Source organism: Pogoniulus pusillus, chromosome 4, assembly GCF_015220805.1.
Source record: "Pogoniulus pusillus isolate bPogPus1 chromosome 4, bPogPus1.pri, whole genome shotgun sequence".
NCBI classification, from domain to species: domain Eukaryota; kingdom Metazoa; phylum Chordata; class Aves; order Piciformes; family Lybiidae; genus Pogoniulus; species Pogoniulus pusillus.
Genome location: NC_087267.1, coordinates 8,930,200 through 8,956,804, shown reverse-complemented (window position 1 = coordinate 8,956,804; position 26,605 = coordinate 8,930,200). Strand labels below are relative to the sequence as shown.

The 26,605-nt window shown below is 38.7% G+C and overlaps 1 protein-coding gene across 1 annotated transcript; it reads right to left on the bottom strand.

The window, feature by feature from the left end:
* Nucleotides 1-760: 760 nt before the first annotated feature.
* TMEM168 (transmembrane protein 168) lies at nucleotides 761-24,841 on the bottom strand. The gene is made up of 5 exons (XM_064142111.1): nucleotides 24,682-24,841; nucleotides 22,847-24,113; nucleotides 10,251-10,393; nucleotides 7,456-7,730; nucleotides 761-4,126 (listed from the first exon to the last, which is right to left on the bottom strand). The coding sequence occupies exons 2-5, from the start codon at nucleotides 23,981-23,983 to the stop codon at nucleotides 3,579-3,581; spliced, it is 2,103 nt and encodes a 700-aa protein (XP_063998181.1). The 5' UTR covers nucleotides 23,984-24,113; nucleotides 24,682-24,841; the 3' UTR covers nucleotides 761-3,578.
* Nucleotides 24,842-26,605: the final 1,764 nt, after the last annotated feature.

The following is a 26,605-nucleotide window of genomic DNA, read 5'->3' as shown; positions in this document are numbered from 1 at the left end:
GGTATACGAAGCACAAGGAACTGCAAACACTTAACTCTGGCAGTGCAAAATTGAAGAAGAATGGCTTTTTTTCCCCAATACTTCTTCAGAGGAAAAATACTGGGAATTTGCAGATCAGAGTCCTTTTAAAGACTTGTATTTGTAGGACTTAGTGCATTAACATGTTTCAGCAAGGCTGATACTATACAAGAGGTAAAGTAAACAAAGTTGGCATTAAATTACTGTGATGTTATAAATTTATAGCAACCTTTGTAACAAAATGTCTGAACACAAAGTATAGAGACAAGCCTCTCAAAGGTTTAGACTTTCCTAGTCCAGACAATTTGTAAGCATGTTACCACCAAAGAAAAATGACTTGTATATAACTGATGACACATGTGACATTCTTTGGAGTTAAATTTCTCTTTCAGGCAATGTACCTGGGGCTGGGCAGAGACCCATGGACATGCATGAGCACCACAAGCTGGAGGAAAACTCCACCTGGAAGATGGGCATCTTGATATTAGTCAGTGTAAAAGTAGGTAATACTGTTGAATTCCTGAGGCTTCTCATCTCATAGCCCTGGTCTTACTGTGTTTTGAAACACAAAAGAACTGTGTTTTGAAACACAAAAGACAGTCTCTTTGTCCAAAAAGGCTTCATAGTTTGAATGGCTGTAAACATTTCTTTAGCTTAAATCAGCATTTTCACTATGCCTTTGCCATTTAAAAAAATAAATCCAAAGCAGGAATGCCTTAGTTCATGTTACAACTATTTCAAATTCAGAAAACCAGAGTTCTTTAATTGAGAAAAATGAAACAAGCATGCAAGCATGATTAGTTTTATTTGCAAGTAAACTTTCTATTGCATATTTAGCTGACTCCTTATCTGTCTTTCAGCAAGCTGATAAAGATGTATTCTGTCCTTGAGGAAATCTTTGGTAAGTGAGCTGGAAACCATTTAACGAAGAGAGGCAAAAGGTTAGCACCAACTGTTGCATTTGCTCTACCCAAAATTAGGCGCATCAGTGCCCTGCAGAGTGGATACTGCTCACAGCCCCAGGACAGGTCAGGAGTCCCACCTTTTCCTCTTCGCATTGATAGAGAAAAAGAAAGCTATAGATTGTATCCACAAAAATGGTATAGAGTAAGATGTACCTATTGTAACTAGCAGGAAGTGTTATGGTTGATATTCGAAGCTTTTCCAAACAGAAAGGACTACCTGAATTTCAAATGGCCACAGGTGACTATTATGTATGACAGTGTTGCTTCACAGGGACTCTTAGAAGAATTTCCAGTGCTCAAGCTGGAGCAGTTTATGATGTAATCAGATGAAGTTTTACTGAAACAGCAGTCAAAATACGGGTGACTTTACAAACTAAATGACTGCCTTTATGGCAATGGCTTTTTCTCTATACTCAAGGGCTGTTGACCAGAAATAACTGAGAATGATTTCCCATAGAAAGCAGTGCTGCTCTTCGCAACCTGATGGATGCTTGTTCAGCCTGACTGCCAAGTATCCGATTTATGTGCTTGAATGAGGAACTCTGGAACTCAGGCTCCCGAGAATGACTTGGAACAGATGTGCTCTAATGCTATTCAACAGACATAAGGGATTTGTCTGCTTGACCTTTGGCATATGAAAAAAAAAAACCCAAACCAAATTTAATCGGCACCATCACAAACATCCTAAACTAGAGGTCAGATTAGTCTCTTCATTAATGAGCAGTGGAGCACTTCAGGCTGCTAGCCTGCAGATATGCATTTAAATGAGGTGACTCCTAGATCAGGAGTGTTTATGTTAGAATTTTAAGTGACTATCCTCTATCCTTACAGCCACCTCTTTAATCTTCCAGAGAGATTCCATCATGGCACGCACTTAGAGAAGACCCAATGGAACTGACTCCTGGTAGGACACCCTTCCTCATCTCTCATTTCTTCATCCTCACTTTATGGAAGAAAGGCAAAGCAGGGTGGTGGGTGGTGTTTTTGGTAACCAAAGTTATGTAACACGTAATAATGAAGAAATGTAGCGGCTGTCACTTGTAAGACCCACAAAATCACCACTTTGAAGTTGGTGGGTGCAAATTACTCTGGTTATTGCAGATCTCATGTGTTAATCCCAGGAGTTGCTAACCGTTATCAGGGTTAGAAGATTCTCTAACTTAGCTGGCTAAAAAGTTCAGATACAATTAGAAACCCCCTTGGTGGCAAAGACTTAAAGCACTCCTAAGTATTTTAAAGTATTTATCTTTAAAAATAATTATTATATTTTAGGCAAATATCAGCTAATACCTAACATTTTAATTTAAGTACTAATGGAAACAGAAAGATGTAAACCCCAGACCTACTGAATTGCACATGCCTATGCCAAAATCCCACAACAAATTGTAATGGTCTAGATGTTAGTTGTTTCCTATCTTATTTTCTGTACTTGAAAAAAAAGAAATCTGACTAAAGAGGAAGGCCTGTGCAAGGATTTCTATAGTACCATCCAGCTCTGTACATGTAAAGATTAAGATGAGGACCTTGTGTCTGGGAGAACAGAGTTGAGGAACACAGAATTCTCTCCTCGCCTAAGAGAATGATCCATTCTTTCTGATAAACTTTGCTTGTGGATTTAATAGATAATGAAGTTATCAGTCCAACCCTGTACTTAGCATTTCACAGAAAGGTGTTAGGCACAGCAAAGACTTCATATAAAGATGGAAGCAAGGCAACTCTTGTATTTCCACTTTTTATCTATGGACTGTTTTCTAAAATTCCTTAGGTTTTGTTGTTTGGTTCTTTTTTTCCCTTCAGGGAAGACTTCCAAAACACAAACTAGTAAGAGCTTGGAAAAAACACAAGCTACTGTAAAAGGTGAAGAAAACACTCCTAGTGCACTTTTTATGTCATATATGAATCAACTAAGGAAAAAAAAACCCAAACCCAAACACAGGATCACCAGTGAGATACTGCATTTTGAAAGTGCACTTCAGCAAACATTGTCTCAGAACATGAGTGAGTTGTCTGATTTCCTTGCTTTCTGTGGCAACTGATGACAGTAGAGAACTGAGGCAGGGGCTGAAGATGTTAATGAAAACAGAACTAAAGATTCTTAGTAGTTACCTACTTACAATACCTATTCCTTCTTCTATTGTTTTGGTTCAGTGCTGTTTTACAATACTCTTGACCTCTACCATGTAATTTCAAGAATGCATAAACTGATTTGAGTAGTGGTTTGGTTCCTTTGCTGTATTTGAACCTTAGAGTGGATATAAATGACAAATAAGCAAGCTGTAACATTGATAGGAGCTGCTGTCCATCAAGTGGCTCTTAAAGGCTGCTTTATATAATGCATATGAACACATGAACTGTCTCAAAAAAGCAGAGTCATATGAAATAAGCCCAGCAGCAAACCTCAGGTATCACAATACTACCTTTTTCTGTTTTAAGATGGCAGTTTCTAACTGTTGCATATACTATAGCTACTCGAAGAGCTGAACGAAGTGAGTGTAGTAGACTTTTTCTGAGAAAAGCAGTCATATAAAAAGTTGCAAGTACAGTACAATGAGAATGTTCCCAGAGCTCTCACTTAATTTTCTCTTTGGTTGCTAATTAGGATTTCACAAGTTTGAAACCTTGTCCTGTGTCCAGCACCGTGGGGAGAAACCAACTCATTTTCAGTCTTTTCAAACACCTAAAGCACGCCTTACAGACCCCGAACAGATGGAGACCACAAAACCAGTTTGCCAGGTGTACTAATGGGTAGGTGATGCGTGGGAAGTATATCATCCAGTGTTTGGCAACATCGCTTCCCGTTGGCAGATGCAAGGTGTAGTCGCTCCAGTGCTTTGACACGCCATACACCGCTTTCACCGTACGGCCCTTCTCAGACCAGCTGATCTTGCTGTTTGGGTTACAGTTATACTCAACCCACTGCCTGGTGAAGTCCCCGAGCTGCGGAGGGTCTGCTTCCTCGATGTCTATAACTCTGGCCATTTCTGCTCCTTGCACGGCAACATATTGGTCATTTATTTTCCTTACTTCTTTAACCCAAGGCTGAGCGTTCTCACAGTCTAAAATGATGATGAGTCGAGAACAAAAAGTGCCATTCTTTTCTCTCCACCACTCCAACAGTGTGTCAAGTCGCAAAGCGTCACCCCCTACCACAAGAAAAAAAAAGATTTAATATTAGAAAGAAGAAACCTCCTACAGAATTTCGACTGTAAGTTCCAAGAACTGCTTATTCTAACAACCTGGACACATACAACAGAAGTTTTCAACTGATCCTCCCTGTTCCTAGCTGTTGCTGAACTCCAGAGAGGTATTAATGGATTTGAGCCAGCAGTGTGGCCATGTGGCCAAGAGAGCCAGTGGCATCCTGGCCTGCATCAGGAATGGTGTGGTCAGCAGGAGCAGGGAGGTCATTCTGCCCCTGTACTCTGCACTGGTTAGACCACACCTTGAGTATTGTGTTCAGTTCTGGGCCCCCCAGTTTAAAAGGGATGTTGAGATGCTCGAGCGTGTCCAGAGAAGGGCGACGAGGCTGGTGAGAGGCCTTGAGCACAGCCCTATGAGGAGAGGCTGAGGGAGCTGGGATTGTTTGGCCTGGAGAAGAGGAGGCTCAGGGGTGACCTTATTGCTGTCTACAACTACCTGAGGGGTGGTTGTGGCCAGGAGGAGGTTGCTCTCTTCTCTCAGGTGGCCAGCGCCAGAACAAGAGGACACAGCCTTAGGCTGTGCCAGGGGAGATTTAGGCTGGAGGTGAGGAGAAAGTTCTTCACTGAGAGAGTCATTGGACACTGGAATGGGCTGCCCGGGGAGGTGGTAGAGTCGCCGTCCCTGGGGCACTTTAAGGCAAGGTTGGACGTGGCACTTGGTGCCATGGTCTAGCCTTGAGCTCTGTGGTAAAGGGTTGGACTTGATGATCTGTGAGGTCTCTTCCAACCCTGATGATACTATGATACTACTATGATACTATGATTCCACCTGACTTGCTGTGGCAGGTGAGGACATTAACTCACCTTTCATTTCCTCAGTCCCCACAGAATTAAAACAAACTACACCCTACTGAAGAAATCCAGAAATAGCTACACAAAACAGGAAAGCAAAAGGAGAAAAGAAAAAAGAAACAAGAAACCTAATCTAGTTAAAGATGTCCCTGCTCACTGAAAGGGAGTTGGACTAGATGACCTTTAAAAGTCTCCTCCAACTCAAACCACTGTGATTCTATAAAATCTTGAAACAGAATTCAAGAATTTTAAGGAAAAAAAGAAAGAGTCTTCTAAATGTGTTTCCACTAATATTAAGAAGGACTCCTCTTTTAGGGAAAAGCAAGGACTTTTGAACAAAACACATGCCGACAGCTTTGAAGCACAGGAAAACTTCATCTGCAGGCACCACCATCACCTTGGCTTGACGTGACCAGAAACTGAGAGATTCACTCTATAGCTACAGTTGTCTTCAGAGCTTTGAGAAAATGAGAATTGGTATGCATTTACAACTCAATGAAACAAAAATCTCACAGGATTTTTTCCACAACATTTATCAGCTCAGAAAACAATTGCAACTAGTGTCCAACTTCTCATGCTCCATCTCAGCTCTTGCTCCAGCAATGCTTTGACAGAGCAGACTGTAACTAATCCACGTTACCTTTAGTGGAGAGCCCTTTTGCTTAAGTGGAATGGATACTGCAGGATCAATCTAGGTGTTGGCAGGTTGGAGCTATGATATGGATTTACAACAAACCCACTCTAGTTTCAAAATGTCAAATTCCAAACAAAAAAAAACCAACCCTAAGAGTTTTGGAAGAAAGGTAGAAAAGTATCACTTAAAATAACTGTATTTTAATTCCATACTGATCTTCCTTGTGGACTACAAGTACGTTTCACAGTGTTTAAAATCTGGTCAGTAGCAATTTAGCTGCACAGATGAACCTCAAACAGAATGGCTGCATATTTCAGCACATATTTCTGCTTGTAAGGGGTGACAAAAGTGTTTCAAATTAATAGCTCAAAGTTTTAGAGCTTTGAGTGTGCTTTCACTGTTAAAGAGAAATTACAGGGCTACAGCTTCTCCAAAAAGATGCAAACCCGGAAAATTTAGCACCAAGGAAAATCTTAATATACAAACCTACAGCAATGCCTGCATGTGGCACGTGATCCCTAGATTTCTGTAGTTCTTTACACCAATTATTTATAGAGAAGCAGTTTCCCCTTTCTAGGTAAGCCTTCTGTGCCAATCTGCAGTAAAAATCTCTTTATTTGCTCCCATTTTAAAGGCTTACAGACAAACTTGATTTTAGCATACCTATGTGGAGGTGCAGGTGATTTCAAAACACTATTGGACAGAACTAGCCAAAGAAAATCATCTCATCCTTCATACATAAACTAATACATACTCAGCATCTAACCCCACTGACCTCAAACACACAGACTTATCAGCCAGCACAAGATTTAAGCATCAAGCTGTGTAAGAAAACCATGTGTCTGGCCACATCTGTCTCTCTGGCAGGTGTCACAGGCAGTTAAGCTGACAGTCTGAACAGAGACAAAGCTTCATTAGCCCAGCTCTTGGCTTTGCCTTCACTCAGAGAACATGACCTCCCAGGTTGCTTGACTGCTCATACTTTATGCATGACTAGCTAACAGTTTCTTTCATACATCGCTGTGTTCCATCTCAGCTTCCAACAACAGAGAAATATCATTAGTAAACTAATAAATTCAGTAAGTCTCCTTTATAAGGTGTCATTACAAAGCACAGGCTACACTGTGACTGCTGAGCTGTGCCAGGGCATAAGCCAGCAGTAAGGCACTGCTTTTTCTATTATAGCTGAATGTTATTTTTCACTGCTGCCATCTCTGTCCATCCTCTCCAGAGGTCAGATGACAGTACACATTGCTGGAGCTGATGACAAAATTTGCCATGAAATGCCACTGTCCAATATGCAGTACAATTACAAAATCAAACAGCTTTTATCCTTTCCATTTATATTTCAAATCACATTCTGGATCAGTGCTATCTGGAAGGATTATCAGGTTCCATCCCATGATTTATCTAAAATTAATGTCAAAAAAGAATGCACGACATGACAGCTGCCAGTTCCTCACCTTTATATGACTACATACATCTCCATCATAAGCTGAACATCACAGAATGAGACCTCAAGGATCATCTAGTCCAACTCTAGACTCAGCACTGAAGGGTCTACACTGAACCATGCCCCTACCAACCAGGTCCACATGCTGCTTAAACACCTTCAGGGACAGCGACTTCACCACTGCCCTGGGCAGACCACTCCAATGCTCTGATAACCCTTTCAGTGAAGAAATATTTCCTAGCAGCCAGCCTCTTTGCCACTATGGACTATCACATAATAAATATGACTGAAATTCCCAAGTATTTGCAATATAATATGATTTTCTTAAAGAAAGATTTAATTTACTTAGAAAGTTCATGAATACCAAAACTATTAATAAAGACATCTCCAAACCTGCCAGCGCCCATTCGCCTGTGCTGTGTGAGTGACCACTGTAATATAAAACGTAGGTGTCATGTCTGGGTCCATCTGCTGTCCGAAGCTCAAGAAAAGACTTGACCTTGGAGTGGAGAGTATCAAAGGTCAGTCCGCTTGTAGAGTAGTCACAACCATATGTCTCAATCATGTGATATGCAAAAAATCTTTGGATGGCATTAAGCATACCAGTAGACCTCAGATTCAACTCTTGCACATGCTCAGGTGGAAGAAGAGTTGGTTGACCATCAGGGCTAAAAAAGAAGAAAAGCAGCTATGATTATGATTTGTAATTATTTCATGCTTAGCAGACTTCTGGCAACTGGGGATTTTTCCCCTGGGCGTATTTTCTCTCTTATGCAGCATGAAACTGACTTGAAATGTACAGCTTATAAACAAACCAAAATACTGTAATTTGAGTGAGGGATCACTATCTCCCAATCCCTTCTGCTAGACTTCTTCACTTCAAAGAACAGCTCTTCCTCACCTCCATGCTATTTCTGCAGCTGAGATGCAGAAGAGGGGAGAATGGAGCTTTGACACGAACATGCTAAGTAGGCTTCATGCAATTCATTAAGTCCCCTTGAGAGAGCACCACTTTCAGACAGCACTTTCCCCGCACACAGGAGGAAAGATCAGGGAGAACGAACACCAATCTGTGCAAAACATCATGCAAACTCATTTGCAATAATGATTAAAGAGAAATCCAATACACATTTTGCTCCCATATTTTGAATTAATTTCTCTCTGTTCCAAACAAGGCTCCATTCAACATGGTACTCACACAAATACAATAATTCTTCCTTGTGTGTGCTGTTCAGATGCTGATCTTTCAGCACAAGAAACATGTTTCAGATAATGGTCTTCACATCTTAGAAGTACCAAGAAAATTACAAACTAGACCTGGGACAAACCATGTATATACAGAGATGCCTGTAGGTATGTATATGAACATGCCTATTTAACAAAAGAGTCCCTAAGTTCTGAAATGCATTTTATTTGTATTTTTATATATATGGTATGTAAAAATATATATTAATAGAAGAAATACACACACATATATATATATATAAAAATGTGTACACTTCCCCCCCCAGTCTATATAGCTATGTCATGACAACAAGAGATTTGTTCTTGCAAGGCACACAGTTATGGGAGTCCTCTTTAGGATTAATTTCTAGAAAAAGAAATGAGTTTATCAGACTTCAGCCAGTGTAATAACAGTAATGATAAGGAGTATGACTGACAGCTTTACCAAACTCATCTCCACTACCAATACAAAATATGACTTCTGTTTATATATACTTATGTAGTTTGTTTACAAGTCAGTGTATAACGGTACCTGGTTTCTTTACTAGTCTGCCTAATTAAATTTTGCACCTCCTTATCTGGCCTTAATGAAGTCAAATGTTGCACTACTACAGCTACATCAAATATATGGTCACTACTGCTTGTCTCGGCAAGTGGAAACATTGACAGAGCCAAGCATTGACAATAAGGAAGTTCAGTTTAGGACCTGACAGAACTAAACAGAACTAATCCTCAGATTAGGAGTATCTTATCACTCAAAAATGAGAGGAACTGCTAGAGACAGAATAACATAACATAATACATAACACAAAGCATAACATAAAACATAACATCAAATGTAATGTAACATGTAATTAATTTTTTTGCCATTGAAATTAAAAATAATAAATGGTAATGCAGTTTTGATATTTTTTTTGATCCCTAACAACAGAATATAGAAAGATAAATAATGGTTAGACTCCATGCTCTGAAAAGAGCTTTTGCAACCAAAATGATTCTACAGTTCTAATAATCGGATATATTAATTTTTTAAGCATACACAGTTGAAGACTGTAGATCAGAAACTCAGAAAATTTGCTCATACACTACTTTATACTATTCAAGATCAGCATACTACCTTCTGTTTCTTCCCTCATTTTTGCCCTTATCTACAAAATCCACTACACATACTGAGGTTGAGCAGTTTCCATTAAAGTAGGCAATTCTAGTTTTAAGCCTCTTATTTCAACTTACTACTCTGTTTCTCTTGTAACTCAAATATGTAAATAGTTCTTGTTTATCATTTACAATAAATACATGTACACACGACTGTAATTATATGGCTGATGTAACATTTGCAAGCTTAAAGCTTGTAAGAAAACCACACAAATGGGCAAACAATAACAGTATCACAGTATCACCAAGGTTGGAAGAGACCTCATAGATCATGAAGCCCAGCCCTTTACCACAGAGCTCAAGGCTAAATCTCTCTGCTCCCAAGTATTTTTCATATGGTAACATTTACCTTCGAACAAAAATAGGCTGCAAATGCACTGTATCAGTAACTGACATGTAGTCCACTCACAAATCTAAATTCAATGTCCTTTAAATGCAGACACTACCTTATTTAATATAATTCAAAATTGCTTTGAAGTGATCTGTTTGGTTGATTAAATCCCCTCATGTGAAATATCTGCATTTAGTCAAATGTCCCAGATCCTCCTTTGTATGCATTACAGACTGTGGAAACTGCCCATGCATGCTTAGTGCATAAAGCATTTGTTTGCTTTCTAAAATGAAAATAAACACATATAAAAATGTGGACTTGGAATTACTCATTCTTTTTTTGAAGACAAGCAAAAGAAAAAAAAAATCAAATCCATCTATTATCAAAATTTGTATTTAATTACTGAAAAATGTGAGCAACAGCACTGCATTGCCTCTACGCTTACACTACTGTGAAATTAAAATAATGGTAATTATACCTGCAAAAATTGGTGGGAATCACAACGGCATATCCAACACACGTTCCTCCCAAGCAGTTGCCCAGCTCATGGAAAAGCCCATGAGCCATGGACTCCAGAGGCAGAACAATGAGAAATGCACTCATGAAGATCCCATTGGTTGGCTAAAAAGAAAACAGATTTAGGTATTGCATGAAAAATCCTTCCTCTCTGTTGGTTATGTTTTTATAAATAGAATAGAATAGAATAGAATCAAGCAGGTTGGAAGAGACCTCCAAGATCAGCCAGTCTAACCTATCCCCCAGCCCTAGCCAGTCAACTAGACCACGGCACCAAGTGCCCCATCGAGTATTCTCTTGTAGACCTCCAGGGATGGTGCCTCCAACAACCTCCCTGGGCAGCCCATTCCAATGCCACTCTCTCTGGGAAGAACTTCCTCCTAACATCCAGCCTATACTTTCCCCGGCACAACTTGAGACTCTGTCCCCTTGTTCTATTGCTGGTTGCCTGGGAGAAGAGGCCACCCCCCACCTGGCTACAATGTCCCTTCAGGTTGCTGTAGACAGCAATAATTCCCTGTGTTTGATCAGATGCAATTGCTTCCTGAAACAAGTAAGTTATTATACCCATGGTGTATTTAATTTTCCACATATTACATGGTGAAATACCCTAAAGACAAACAAAAAGCTTAAAGAGTGTCTCTAACCCGTCACAGGGAGAAAGTGGTTGGTAAAGCAGAGGTCACTCTTCTAAATGGAATGCAACTAAAAACACAAACAGCGCAGAACTTGAAAGCTCAAGTTGAAAGCTGATCATGGCTTAGCTTTCCCATTTAGGCATGAAAATTAAATGCCCTCAAATCTCTGTAAATGTCTGCAGAGCTGGGCAGTAAAGTACAACACCGATTATTATGTACCTAGCATGAAGTGACTGCATACTATATTGCACCATTAAAAACAGAGATTTAACTATTCTTGCTTTTTAATGCCAAGAGTTTTCAAAATATTCTTGGTGGAATATTATGCTTCACACAAAAGATTACTCCTGAGAACATTTATGAACATTATTGCAATTAAAAAGACAATTCTTTATCAGCCACATAAATATCAGATGAGAAGGGACATCCACTACAGCACTTTGCAGTATTCACGTAGCTAATACCCTACAGTAAGCTTTCCTGTTTTGTAAGGAAAAAGCAATTTTGGAAAAGATTACACCCACTGCTACATAGATGGTTTCTCTAAAAAATATAACAAGAAATATCAAAAGTTAAGTCTCAGCCAATAGTATTAGTAAAATAAAACCAGACTTATGATATGTCAGCGGTCAGTGAGAGACAAAACAAGTTCATTTGAATTATTTTAATATGATGTGAATGGGTTTAATGAGGCATGAAATGCTTTGGGAAAGGTAGAAACAGTATTACAATGCATAATTAACCAAGAACTTTAATATCCATGGGGCAGTTATTAAATATTAATGTTTGTTATACAGCAAAGGAAATAAATTCATAGCTACAGATTTCTGTCTTGAGTCCTCTGGTTTCTGATCACATCTATGTTTCAGTTGTTTTCTTTGCATATATCTACAATTTTTTTTTTAAGATCTGCATACTGCCTTATTGTTTAATACTCAGTGATTGATTTTAGGAGGAAGTTCTTCACAGAGTGATTGGCATTGGAATGGGCTGCCCAGGGAGGTGGTGGAGTCACCGTCCCTGGAGGTGTTCAAGAAAAGGCTGGATGAGGCACTTAGTGCCATGGTCTAGTTGACTGGCTAGGGCTGGGTGCTAGGTTGGACTGGATGATTTTGGAGGTCTCCTCCAACCTGGTTCATTCTATGATTCTATGATACAGACTGGTAGTTCAGCTTAACACACAGAAAAAGCTACTACGAAAATTATATTTAAAAAAAATTACTCCCAAACCAACTCATGTCTTATTGGCACATGGCACCAACTCAAATATATTCAGTTTTTCACAAACATTACATTACTTAGTCTGAAAAACAGCTTTACCCAGCTAATGTGCTTCCTGTCCTAAGGAAGAACACAGTTTATGACTTGTCCCATTTTTTAGAAGTGTCCCATTATACTTCTGACCTATGTGCCCTTGAAATGGTGACAGCAATACTTCTAACCACAAAGAAACACCAGAATCTGATATTAACTGATAGTGCTATTAGAAAATAACTGGTTCTTGTTAGCTGATAGCATTATTCTTTGATGCCAACACATGAAACCACTATAAGCCTACATCCAGCTCCTACTATATTTTATCCAATTCATGACAAATTAAAAGTTAATTTATTTAGCTTCTAGTCTCAGCACATGATATTGAGCAAACATCAAATCATGCTACAGACCCACCATGGAGAGCTTACCTTTACCCACAGCCCTGCATGCTGTATCACAGAAGTGCAATTAATGTGCTCATCAACTTGCTACAGAACAGTCCATCAACAGGTGGTAACGTTGGTGCTAACACTACAATCAGATTTCACATGGTATAAAGTAATTTGATGTTTTGGTGTTAATCTACAAGCAATGCAAGCCTATGCAGCATACTTAGAGTAGGTTCACAATCACTTTTATGTACATAATTCTCTTAGCTACCTCAGGAGGTACTTTGCACCATTCCAGATAATTACATATGTAGTGCACAGCAGCATTCACACAGTGATTCTCAAGTTCTGTGCCAGAGGATAAGGATTATCAGAGTAATTTCCCCCAAATCCATACAATTACTTGAAAATACCAGAAGACATGAAAGCTGAAAACACTGTAACAACCATAATACAACCTCAATTTGATTTGTTGTCAGTAAGGAGAAAACCCCCAAATGTTCTGTAATTCAGACAATATAACATTTCTTTCAAATGTATGAGCAAGAATTGCTCAATTTTGTTACTCAGCTTCCCCAATGCACTCTGAGAATGGACAGGATTCAGAGCAGCAGAAACAAAAACTGAAGAGTGATTTGGTCAGCTTTTACTCTGTAGAAACCTTGCAAAATATGAGACGCTGTCTAGCTGACTAAATAAATATTTGGAGACTGACTTTTGCAACTCTAGAGATAAGAAGGATAACTTGTTTTAAGTTAGTAAAAAAGCAAGAAAATTGTGGATCCTGCAGGACTTGTCTGGAAAAATCTCCTATTCATGATCAATTTGAAGATTTTCTGAACCTTGGAAAAACAGAATGCATGCACTGGGAAGTATTAACATACATTCTGATGACAAAGGCAGCTTTTCCATCATACACAAATCTGACATATGAGAACTTCTTAGGATCTTGTTGGGACAGACTGCTCCTACACTGAATTAGCATTTTGATCACAACAAACATTACAAAATAAACCCCACAAGTGCTATGCTGTTCTAAGCACTCTCTGCATTTCTCCAATCCCCGATATGCAAGTTGTGAAGGCCACAGTGTTCTCAAAACCACGGCTCGAGATTATCACAAAGAGTAATAGTTCTTACAAAACTTCTGACTGGGGCCAACTACAGAAAAAACATGATGTTTGTTGAATGTCTTCCCCCTAGTATGAAGGTACTGGGCAAGAAAATTCACAAGTACTTGTGATAGATAAGGATACTCTCAGCGATCCATCTTGCTTTGAGTTTGTACCAGATATTACAGAGGAATGGGAAATATGCTCTACAGTGTTATGAATAAGCTCAAATCTGTATGAAGTTTCAATTTGGCCTTCATTTAGTGGTCATCTTACATTATGGAGGAGGAAAGTATTGTTAGCATAGATATCTTATATTTATAGACATCTACTGTAAAGATGCTGACACTGTCAACACTTTTTCAACAGTTTTGATTTAGAAGATGACTAACAAATACATGAATGATTCATGATGTTTAGAGCAGCTCTGTAATAGGATAACAAATTCTTTAATTCAGCACTGCAAAAAAAAAACCAGCTGGTGGCATTTAAAAATATCTAAACTATAAGAATTTTAAGTAGTACAAAAGAGTACCTAATTAAGGTAGGAATTACACTAAATCTGATGAGAGGTTCTACTTTTAAGGTAACAGCTATGATGCCAGGTGGAGACTGTCAGTGCTTTAGTAAATCCAAAAAAAATTGATGACTGGTTCTTAATGAAGCAGATGGCCATGGATGTGTAGACAGAGCCAGAAAGGGATTTTGTTCTTTCATCTGTTCAATCCATTTTCAGTCTGGTTTTGAGTACACTGGCAATCTCAGCCTGCAGTACATGCCTTTATTCTGAGTGCCCACTGATTCCAGACATGCTGCTCGAAAAGCAAATGGACCATCTTGCTGCTCTCACTGACAACATGAGAAACCATTTTATCTCTTCATCTTTGTGGGTTTTTTGCTCTTGTATGTGTACTTCTAAATGAATACTAAGGAAACACACAGTATGTTCTCATTTCAAATAATGTAGAAAAGGTGAAGCAAAAAAAATGTCTTGCCTCTGATGACTGAAATGACAGACAATAAAAGATGAGCAAGATTCACTGTTAAAAGATCTGAAAAATTTAGAGGTGTTTTACAATTTTATATTCATGAATAGGACAAGTCTAATACCAAGGACTGTTGAAAGTGGAACAACTGGAAAAACTGAATGCATGGGCTGGGAAGTATTAACATTCATTCTGATGACAAATGCACCTTTTCCATCATACACAAATATGAAATATTGTAACTATGGCTTTTTAGGATCTTGTTAGAACAGACTGCTCCTACACTGCATTAGTGTAGTGGAACAATTCTGCAACTATATTTAAGAAAGAAGCATTACTGACATGTCACTGATGAAAATAACAAGGAGGAAAAAACTCAGAAACACAAAACCCCCAATAGTTTTAACTGAAAGCCAAGTAGAAAGATCTATAGGCTCTTTCTGATCTAAACCAAAAATAAATTCCTAAACAGATGTCAACTAAGATGATCACAGGAACACACCAAATTGTTGAGGCTGGAAGGGGCTTCTAGAAACTGACTGATCCAGCACCAACTCAAGGAAGGCCACCTACAGCAGGCTGCTCAGGATTATATGCAACGGACTGACAACTGAGGAGGCTTAAAAAGATGTCTTTGTGTGTGCAGAAGCAAAAATGATGCCCTTATCCATTATCCAACTTGAATAATATTTATCTAGTTTAAAATATTCACATAGACACAGAAGCAAGAAAACATAAGTTCTGCCTCATCTGTTTGCAGTAACTCTGCAAATGCAAAGAAGCGACAGAGAAAGCTCAGAGAAAAAAGGGCAAAGTGATAACTAATCTGCAAGTATTTGATCCATAGCTTACTCCAAATGAAAACAAGATATGCATATAACAAGTAAAATAAGCTTAAAGTCAAATTTTGTTAGATTGTAGATCAACTACTAGAGGAAACGTCAATATAACAAAGGAATACTCTCTAGAGAACACTAAATAAACCATACTTCTGACTATTAAAACAGCTCTGGGACAATCTAGCAAACAGTTTGCAGAAAATAGATGTCACGTTCACTGGCAGACACATTCAATGTGTTATGTTCCTCAGCCCTGGCTCCTTCTCAAACTGTGGGATAACCTGCGCTTTAGCACTACATGCTTCTGCCCCAGCAAACCCAGAAGTGGTTGCCAATGGAAAAGCATACTACATGAATTCATGTTGTTTTTTTAAATAACAAGATCTGAATTGTGACATGAGTGAGATTTTAACAACAAGCTTAACACAGAAATCAGATTCTTTAGCCTAACAAGGAATACTTTCTTTATCTGGTCAACAGAGATGCTTTCATGACCTCTGGAAGTGAGGGTGACAGCAGCAAGGTGTGACACCACCGTGCATGTGAGCAGGAAATCTGGTGTAGCCCTTGGGACAGGACTGGAGATGGGGAGAGCCAAGGAGCAAGGAGCATCTACCATAGAGGAAGATGGGCAGCAAAAATAAACAGGTTATGAGTGGGTATGAAAAGAAATAAGCAGTGAGCAAGGGGTATTTAGGATCCATCTTAAGAGATGATGCATCAGTTGGAAAAGATGGAATAAAGGAATTAAAAAAGAAACTGAACAGATGAGTTGATAAAGAAACAGTGATGCATAGATATGCAAGTCAAATAGGCAAAGAGAGGAAAAAATGATGATGAGGAAAAGAAAGGGGGCAACTATGGATATCCAGACAGATGGGGGGGGGAAAGGCAAGAATGACATGGCTACTTGAGAAAATACAGAGAGAGGCCAGAGGATATAGTGGGGTCTCTGGAAGAAAAAAAAAAAGAAAGAAAATTAAACTGCTCAAATGAAGTCTGAGGAGGACCTGGATTTAAAAAATGCAGAGCAGGAAGAAAGGCAGGAGAAAATGAAGAAGAAAAGCAGGATGTGATTTGCATTCAAAATTACTTTGTGCTGTTGGAAAAACTATGTGTGAGCAGATATAGATGCTGCTTAAAAAAATTCTTACTACTCAGAAAACAATTCTAGGTTTTAGAGCTGTTTAAAGAGTCATGATCTTCAATTTTATTAACACATTGGAAATTGAGCTTTCAAGAAACACCATGCAAACATACCATTATCACGACTACAAAATCACTAACTCTTCCCAAAACAAGAAATTGCTCATATACACAATAAACTGACTTTTCTTCCATGAAAAATTTGAGTTCACTAGTACTCATCACTTAAGTACTCAAGCATATAATGAATACTACTGTTTTACCAACCCATAAAATCCACTAAGTACAAGAATAATGTACTGAAAGTACTTCATTCCATTACTTTACTTGTCTCTGACACAGTTAATTTTTCTCTTAGTGATATTAAGTTCAGGTCTTCCAGGGATAATAACTCTCTTTGACCAGTAATTCAGAAAACCTGTAGTTACCTTGCTATAGAGCATTTAACAAAATCTGAAAAGAGTCTGCCAGACCTTTCCAAAATCTTAGCCTGCAAATTTCAGGACCTTCATTTTCATTTTTTTCATCATTTTACTGGATTTTGAAGGAAGTAATGCCCAAGTCATTTGCGTTACTTCTAATAGCTCTTGGCCCATCCAAGAGCCTCATCACAGACAGGTATGTGAGTAATTGTTGAAATGAGTTCAATTGGAACTAAGAGAGTATTATCAATCTGACCAAAATTAGTCACACAAATGCAGAGGCAGAACACTTCACGAAGACTTTTCAAGGGAATTTTCCAATGTATTTCTACCAACAAGTCAAGATCTTTCCATTCCAGCAAAAGCAAGGATTATTCTCCCATGCCCCCAAATCAAACATGTCCCACTGAAAAGCTGTTACTTCATTTTTAAATGCAAAGAGCATTAACAAACTGCCTTTATACTTCTTGTGCTTGCTGATCTCATTCTCCACTTTCAGACAGATCTAACGATTCTTCACATTTAGAGCTTGATCTATTGAGGAGAAGCCACAGTTGTTCACAAGCACATACTGAAGCACCAGGAGCAGACTTTCAACTCTTGCTTATTGCAAAGGCTAAGCTCCCCACAAAGAAAGGTCCTTGGCTAACAAGACTTCCAGCCTCAACAGTACTGCGAGTCAGAAAATTACTGTGTGTGCAACCGTGAATTAATTGACCTCACTTTAAACACCCTTCCACAACAGGAGACTTGATATTTTACTGACAATTTAAATCAAATAGGATACTTCCAAACACCAATTAGCAGACAATTGTCTCTTTGGTTCTTGACCCTTCACATGCTTGAGAATTATATAATTCACAGATATTATAGTTATTTAAAAGGCACAAATAATATGTCCACTCCCCTCCACTACCCCATTTCTGGATATAACCTAACACACATAGCTGAGCTAGACACTTTTTGTTCTTGTTTTTGTTTGTTTGTTTTTAACATCCTATGCTCCTTATTTATAGCTGTTAGGAAGCACCTTTCCAAGGTTTAGGTTTTCAGTCAATTCTGTTCATTGTATATGTGCTAGTTTGAAGCAGGGTAGAATGTTTTGGTGAGAGGAACTAGATCATAGGCTGTGAAAGGAAAACAATGGTGATGTCTACTCCCCTCAGAGTCCTGCTGAAGAAGAAACGAAAACATTAGATAACACTCTCGCCACTTTTTCGCACTCTCTGGCTGGGCTTTGACTGAGCTGCACCTCCCTAACCTCACCCTCCACTCACCTTTGCTTCTTAACCTCTTGGCTGAACCTCTATTCTTCTTTAGGACTGGGGTAAGGTTGAGAGGGGCAGGGGGAAGGTGCAGGGGTGGTTGAGAGCCCCTCCTGGGGACTCAGGTTTCTGGGAGGGGAGTTGTGTTTTATGTATTATCTTTTACCTTATATATTTCTGTATATAACTATATATATTGTAAATATCTGCTTGTATATTGGGCTAGCTGTAACTAAATAGCTTCATTTATATTCCCAGAGCCAGCTGAGTCTAGTCTGGGTGATTTCTAAATTGTGAGGGAGTGGGGAACACCCAAACTATCAGAGTATATGAGGTCAAATGGCAGACCATAAAGTGACTCCAAGCCATCAAATACTGTATCATTAAACAAGCTTTCAGTACATCTTCAGAGTGAGGTAAAGTATAAATGTAAGATGCTTTACCCTTCATGTGACACTTAACAGGTTTCAAATATAATTAGCCTTCAATAAAATGACAACACAAATACGGAGTTGAAACGGTAAAGGCTGAACACTGCTGATCTTACACATGTGAAAAGTATTTTAAACAAATTTAAAATGAGCAAAGAACTTTAGGCATAGGTGACTGAGGAGTACCTGGCATTCCTAAGAATGTAAAGGAAAACATACATTGAAAACTTAAGTTCAAAAAAATCCATAGTATATGAGTGGCTGTGTTAGACTGTCCCGAAGATCCATCTAGAACAACACTGTGTCTCTAGAAGGCGAAACTGTAAGCACAGGCCAAGCACGTTTTCAGAGTACTCCAACCACTGATGGCTCAAGGACTTCCTAAGCTGGAAGTGGCTGCCATATAGTACAAAAATTTATTTCCTTGAACTTGTTCAACTTCCTCCTGAGCCTCTGCAACCACTCAGCACATATATAGCATGACATGACATGCAGCCCCAAAGCTAACCCAGCGCTGTGTGAGGAACTATTCCCAGCTGTCTGACTCCAACTGCTTCTTACCAACTTGACTCCCCTCAACTTTTGCACTGAAACTGACTGGTTAATATGTTTCTTACATGTATACTTCCTCTCATGTTATGCCTATTTTATATGCTGATGATATTCTCATTTCTTTTCCTGACTGAAGCATCCTTCTTTATACACTCCCTTGAAGCAAACTCTTTCACGTCTACAACTAATTTTGTCTCCCTTCCCCAAACCTTCACTTGTTTTCTTATCTATGGGATGACAAGTAAGAATTGCAGTTATTCAAAATATGGAAGCTATGAATTTATACAGTGGCATGATACCTCCAGTCCTTTTATAATAATTTCCAATACTTAATTTGCTTTTTTGAAAACTAATAAACATGAAGCTGCTTTCATGCAAAAACATCTAACACAGCCCTAAGATCTCTTTCTAACACACACTGGCATCTCTTGCTTTCTGCAGCAAAGATTTCTTAAAAACAAGCCCAGACAAACCCCTGAAATCCCAACCCACTGAGTATTTAACAAAAAATATTACTTTTAAAAGAGGAACAGTCTGATTTGTCTCTTTATAAATCATCGTAAGAAAAGCACATATTCACTGAAGAAGCTTGTTTGCCGCATTACTATTGAGCCTGTAAGATATACTGAAACAGCAGACTCAAAAATCCATCAATGTTTCTAAATCAGTTTTAAGGCCTTGAATTCCCCCTACAAAGAAGAAGAAAAACCCCAAATATTCTGCAAAAGGCTAAACTGTGTGCTTGTGCATTACTCTTTCCTTATTTCTAATTATCTTGAAACCTGACACTGCCCAGAAAATACATAAAAGGCCACAGTTTTCTGCAATCCCTCTAATAAATGATTCATCCATTTATTGAATTATGTTCTGGCTGGGACTGATAAAATATTGAATTTTCTGACAACAGCTGAAACAGGCATTGTGATCATAGAATCTAAAAGCTGGAAAAGACCTCTAAGATCAAGTCCAACCACTAGCCCAACACCATTATGCCCACTAAACCATCTCCCAGAGTTCCATGTCTACATGGCTTTTGAACACTTCAGGGTCTGTGACTCCACCACGTCATTGGGCAGCCTGTTCCAGCACCTGACCCTTCTCTCAGTGAAAAAAGTTTTCCTAATATCCAACTGAAACCTCTCCTAGTGCAACCTGAGGCCATTTCCTCTTACCACAAAATGCATACGGCAAATATTACACCTTCTGAAGTAGGAATTATTTTAGTTTGAGACAACTGCATTTAAAATCTTAATAGAATTTATTACTATAAATGCATGGTTAAAGAAATACAAAAAGTAAAAGAAAGGTAAATGTGATGACTTATTGAAACTAAATTGCTACAACAAAAAAACTTCTTCACAAGTTCTGATGCCTTTCACTTCTGTGACAGTTACTCTTTCCTACTGAACAGGTAAATACACAGCTTATCAGACAGAGTTGATGAGCAATAGCTTATCTTATTTACCCATACGATGCTAGAAACTGAAATCAGCCTGTAACAAATACTAAGATTTTTAACTATAGTGACAGTCTGCCTCTTGTGAACAGTCTGGCACAAGCCATTTCACGGCACAACAGCACTTCTTCAGAATTAGAAGACTGAAAATTATCACACATGTAACAGCTGCAGTTATTTTGGGCAGAGAACAAAGGAAAAAAAATACAATGAGTTATCAATCAGTGTGATGAGAAAAAAGTAACAAGATAGGTATGAATCCAACCCTCCTCACTCAGGCACACAGCTTGCAGCAATGAAGCAGTGCTAAAAGAAGCATCTGTGAGCTTTAAACAGATAGCATGGAGTGGAAGCCCCTCCTTTCCCTGAAAGACTACCGCAGGAGATCCTGTCCAAGTGTGGTGGTGAATTAACTGCAGGCAAGTTCTGTGTGTCACCAAAAGAAACTGGCGCATGGTGACTGTGTGGACAACTTACGCACTTGATTTGTTCTGACTGTTTCATTAGGTGGAGTGACTCCATACAAGTAATTTTAACACTACGTAATAATTAACTGATGTGTCTTAGGTTGTTAAAGGAAAAGGACAAAGAAATTAATGAAACTGCCTGATAAAGATGGCAAAAAATCGCTTTTACTGAAACAGTCATCCAGCATACTACTAATAAAGACTGGCATTTGGATAAAATTACACAAACCTCAGAAGTAAAAATATGGAAATTAGCAATATTAGCATGCTAGCTATAATCTTTCTTGTGTATGTCTTCCAAACCACTTTCCTGTTTCTTTGGGTTCACTAGCACCTTTGCTTTCTGCAAATACATCTTGATGATTTTTCTTTACTTTTTGGTTCTGTTTCTTCCTCTTCACCTTTCTGCAAGCCCAAACACTATAGCTATGCATGCTGGAACTTTTCCAAAGAAAGAACAAAAATACCCAGCCTTCCTCCCAGTCTTGTCAGCTTCTAATACTCATCATGAAAAAAAACAAAACAAAAGCCAGCCAACCAACCAACACTAGCGAAAAAAAGCCCAATAACTAACATACTCTCCCATAAAAAAAACAAACAACAAACAACCCAAGTATGAATTTCACTTTCCACCATGTGCCTTAAAACCTTTCATCCACAAGGTTATTTAACCTAAGAAAATCTGAAGGAATGGGCAGCAGATTGCTTTGGAAACACCACACAGAGCTTTCTATAAACTGGATCTGCCACAAAATGTATTATTTTACTATATTAGTAGTAGTGTATACATAAGTAATTTATTTAAGAGATATATACATATAAAAATTATTTGTCTTGTTTTAGGTCAACTTAAATAGACACCAAACACCTTACTATAACTGGGACAACAATGTACTCTAAGCCCTGACCTGAAAAAGCATTGAGAGAAATGTATATTTCTGTTAAAGAAAAGTTAATATCCTTTACTCAGAAATGTAAAGTGAAGTCAAAGAATGTGGTGCAATTTTAAGAACTGATCTTTTAGAGGATGTATCCTGTGGTGCATTCGTAACCAGATTTGAGAATAAGACACTTAGAGCAGCACATTGTGTACCAAAAATGTACCCATTTATCAGACTGTTTCTAACTCCATGCTAAAGGCTAAATACATACAAAAATTACTGGAAAATACATTCTAAAAACATGAATTTGCCTCGATTCAAGCAAGACAGTTCATAAGAAAAGCCCTCAATATAGGATGCATTACCTGGGTTCAACACTGTTGTATTCTGAAAATAAATTTTATGGCACAATTAATTCAAAAGCAAAATTGTTTTTTTTGAGTAGATAAATACTCTGCATGCTTTTTTTTCCCTGGAAACATTAACTCTTCCCACTGTGCCAACATCAGGAAGCTGGTAAGTTCCAGTTGCCTTAACAGGCTAATGCCAAGGCAGCACAAAGTGATAAATTTGAAGAGCAGGCTGGTGAAGCCAAAGTTTCCAACTTTTGAGTTACTGAGCCACAGCACACCATCAATGCCACAGGAATTTTAAGGAGCCAACAATTCTGAGGAGCACACTCAAAAGAGAGACCAAGATAAAGAGACTACTACTCACCTGCCAAGAAACGGCCCCCAAAACGGCTGTCGCGACAAGGCTAAAAAATACCAGCTGTTCTGAAATTAAACAGAAGTGACGCATTCCTTTAGATGCCATCACTCTGTCAAGGCTGTTGTCTTCGGCTCGGTGGGTATAGTACACCTTGTGACAGTCGTTGAGTTTTGTGTGAAATCCCCAGAGAGTTATAAAAAAGATCACATGACAGATCATCCAGAAAATGCCAAAAATAGAAAAGCCAGGTATCACAAAATACCAGAGATCCAAATCACGCAGTTTAAAGGCTGCAAGACTGAAAAAGATTAGTTCGATGACTCCAACTAAGATGACAGAAAGTCTTCTGCAAAATTTACCACGAAACAAGTAGGGCTTCCATCGCTCAGTAACTGAAAGTCCACTGAAGTAAACATCGAGAAGGGGATCAGAAATCAGACAGCTGAAGAAACAGGCCAAGGCAAATGGATTTGTGGGGATTCGCAGCGATGGAAAAAACACTAGGGATGCAATGGCTCCAAAAAAGACCAGATTTGGTATTGCCAAAAAAGTCTTCATACGTAACTCAATTATTAGCGCAGCCAAAGCTATAACCAATAGAATAATGCTCATAGATTTTTCTACCAGCATAGTTGTGCTGGCAATTGCAAATCCAACCAGCTCCAAAAATTCAACTGTGGTCAGCAAAGTTGGTCGATGATGGATACAACCACAAATCCTCTCAACCAAAGCACATAATATCCTTAAAACAATGGCGGAGAGGAGCAAATATTTAGTAGCTTCTTCTTTCGCATCTGTTTTGAAGGCAGAATTATTAAGAAAACAGAGAAGGCCAAGCAAAAAACCAAACCAAAGATTGGAGAGACTCAGACTTGCTTTTTCCATTGAAAAATAGTAGTACAGTATGCTGGCAATTCCAAGAACAAAGAGTCCCAGAATAAATATTACCAAAATCAGTGCATCTGCAGTTTTTTCCCATCTGACATAAAGGCCCATGCAAATGGCCACCAGAAGGTTGAATCTGGCAAGATAGCCAAGGTACCTGACTGATGAGTGCATGTTTACTTCTTTGTTTGCTTCTTCTAGCCTTGTCATTGCTGCATAGAGACAATGACTAACACAGTAACGCAGTGATCTACACATGTAAACTGCGGTTAGGGGGCTTTACCCACTTGCCTGAAAGTAAATATTAGGGTTTCCTTCAACAAATGCAATGTAATTGCTGCCTTCTGTAGTATCATTTCAGTAACAGTAGTCCAGAGTCACTGAAGTCCTGGAAGAAGAATTTTTTAAAAAAGTTTTTAGTGGCAAATAATTCCTTTTAATCATACAAAGCATAAATGACACATTCTTTCTCACCAATGACTTTTAACATCTAAATTACGAGACACATGATAAAGACCAAGGGTGTTAATAAAGATCATTATTAAAACCAACGTAAAATGGTTTTGTGCACAAATATCAGTTCATTATCTGCGTGAGAGGAAAAGCTAAACCAAGCCTGGCCTGTGCAGTTTCTCCCCAGAACTTATCCATTAGCTATCTGTATTACGTATCTATGGGAATCTAAAATATTCCTGTGATACCTATTACCTCCTAGAACAGTTAAATATTGTTTTACACTACCATACTTCACCATCATATTTGCTAAGTTCTCACCTTATGCTAAATCTTTTCAGGATGCTTCATGAGACCTCTTTTTAGTAGTTATATAGCTACAAGATTTTTCCAAAGAACTTCACAATCAGTTAACAAGCTTAGCCCACAGTATACAACAAAAAAGGATATTATCATTATCTCCAACAGAGAACAGTAGGGAACACAAAGATGTATCCACTGACCTGACATTTTCATAGTCAAAGCTTTCATTTTCATTCCCCCAGGTCACCAGTATGTGTCAAGAACACTGCTTTTATTAATAGTACTGGGGCAAACAGAGAAGGACACCTTGACCAAAACTAAACTCTTCGACTTTATTCCACCTTGATTTTCAAATTCTCATTTTCTGAAATGGTGAAAACAAAAGAAAACGTAAATTGACTGATTTGCCTATTAGCTCTGGTTCATGTGAAGACTGATACCTAGTGCAGAAACTGCTTGAGTCACTTGTAACTAGGCCTAAGAAAGTCTATTACTTAAATTGCGAGAGTTTCAAATTATGTTAAACGCTTAACAACACTGCAGATGTTACCTGAAGAATTAATCAGTAAAAATCTATTTAAATTAAATAGGTTACACACCATATAATCAAAGCAAACAGTCATTACATCATCCTACTGCAAGTTAAAATTCTTGGGACTTCAACTATGAATTTTCATAGCACTTGTTATTATTAACACTTCATACAAACAAACTTAATTCTGAGTTGCCAAGATAATATTTCTTCTCTTGCTTGGTAATATACTTACTATTCCTCTCAACCTTTTGTTTGTTTCTACTTTATGTAGATAACACAGCCTCAAATTAGCTCTCCCATTCCAGGCCACAATATATCCTGCATCATAGCACTAACCACAGCCTCACTGTTCCTTGTACTACAGTCACCTTTGTTTCAGGGAGCCATTTATTTCAACTCCTATGTGCCCTCCCCGTGCCCCTAGTTATCTCTCATTCAAACCATGAATATAGAGGAACAATTTCCCATTTCCTTCCAATCCACTGACATATAAATATACTCCTAAGCTGAAACACATCTGGCATGCCATCCTGTTATCTCAATTTCTAAGTCTTTCTGGAACTCCTCCAAGCCAATGGGAGTACGAGTACTCATTTGGACAACAGCCTCAAAGGAGACAGCAAGCTGGCTTGTATGCAAAGGGTGGAAGCTCCTACCCAATCGGCTTATTTTTTTTCTGCGGTTGCTAAATTATTTTCTGGTGGGATTGTTACACTAGCAAACTCCCTCGCAGGCAAGCGATCCCTCTGACAGAAAAGTACTGACTGCCTCAGCTCAGGCCAAGTGGAGTTTCGCTGCCATCACATCCTGTGAAACACGAAAGAGAAGCTCCTCTGCTGCCACCCCACGTGTTGCTCCGGGTGCCAGGGGAAAGCGTTTGTTCGTAGGGGAAACTCAAAGTCTGCCCATGGACACAGTATTCGCAAAATGCCAGTTCACACCGCGAATCCAACCTCCCCTTCCTGGCTACACTTCCTAGCCAAACAGCAAAGGAGTGCACTACTGAGCGACACTTGTAATCCCTGGCCCTTTCTGAGCAAAGCACACTGTCAGCCTCTTCGTGAAAAGAGGAAAAGAAACGTTTTCAGGATTACTGTATCCTATCATGAAGATACTACAAAAACTTGACAGCAATTCAGACCATTTTTATGATAAATTTCAGCATCTGAGCTATTTTTTTAAAACACAGCTATTTGTTACTCATTTCTTTTAAGCCTTCAGTTGTTTAGAGCTGCTCAAGGGAGCAGCTGTGCTTGTTTACTTAAATTAACGCCCTCAACGTTTCAGGTTGTAACACCTGGGTTGTGTATCTCAGCAAATCACATTTAGATTGAAAAAAACAAACTAACAGCGTCTGTACACGCGGCAGTTTTAAGCAACACAGCGAGTCTGGCTATGGACACCGAAGATCCAAGAACGAAAAGAAAGAGCATTCCCAAAACAGCTTTTACTGTAATTTGTCTAAAAGAAGTAAATTCAGTAGTATAACTGCAGCTGATTTAAGGTCTTGGTGAAGCCTATTATCTGAAATACTGGCTCACGTTCCTTCAGCTTTATTCTTCCAGTTTAGTGCGTATTATAGAAACAAA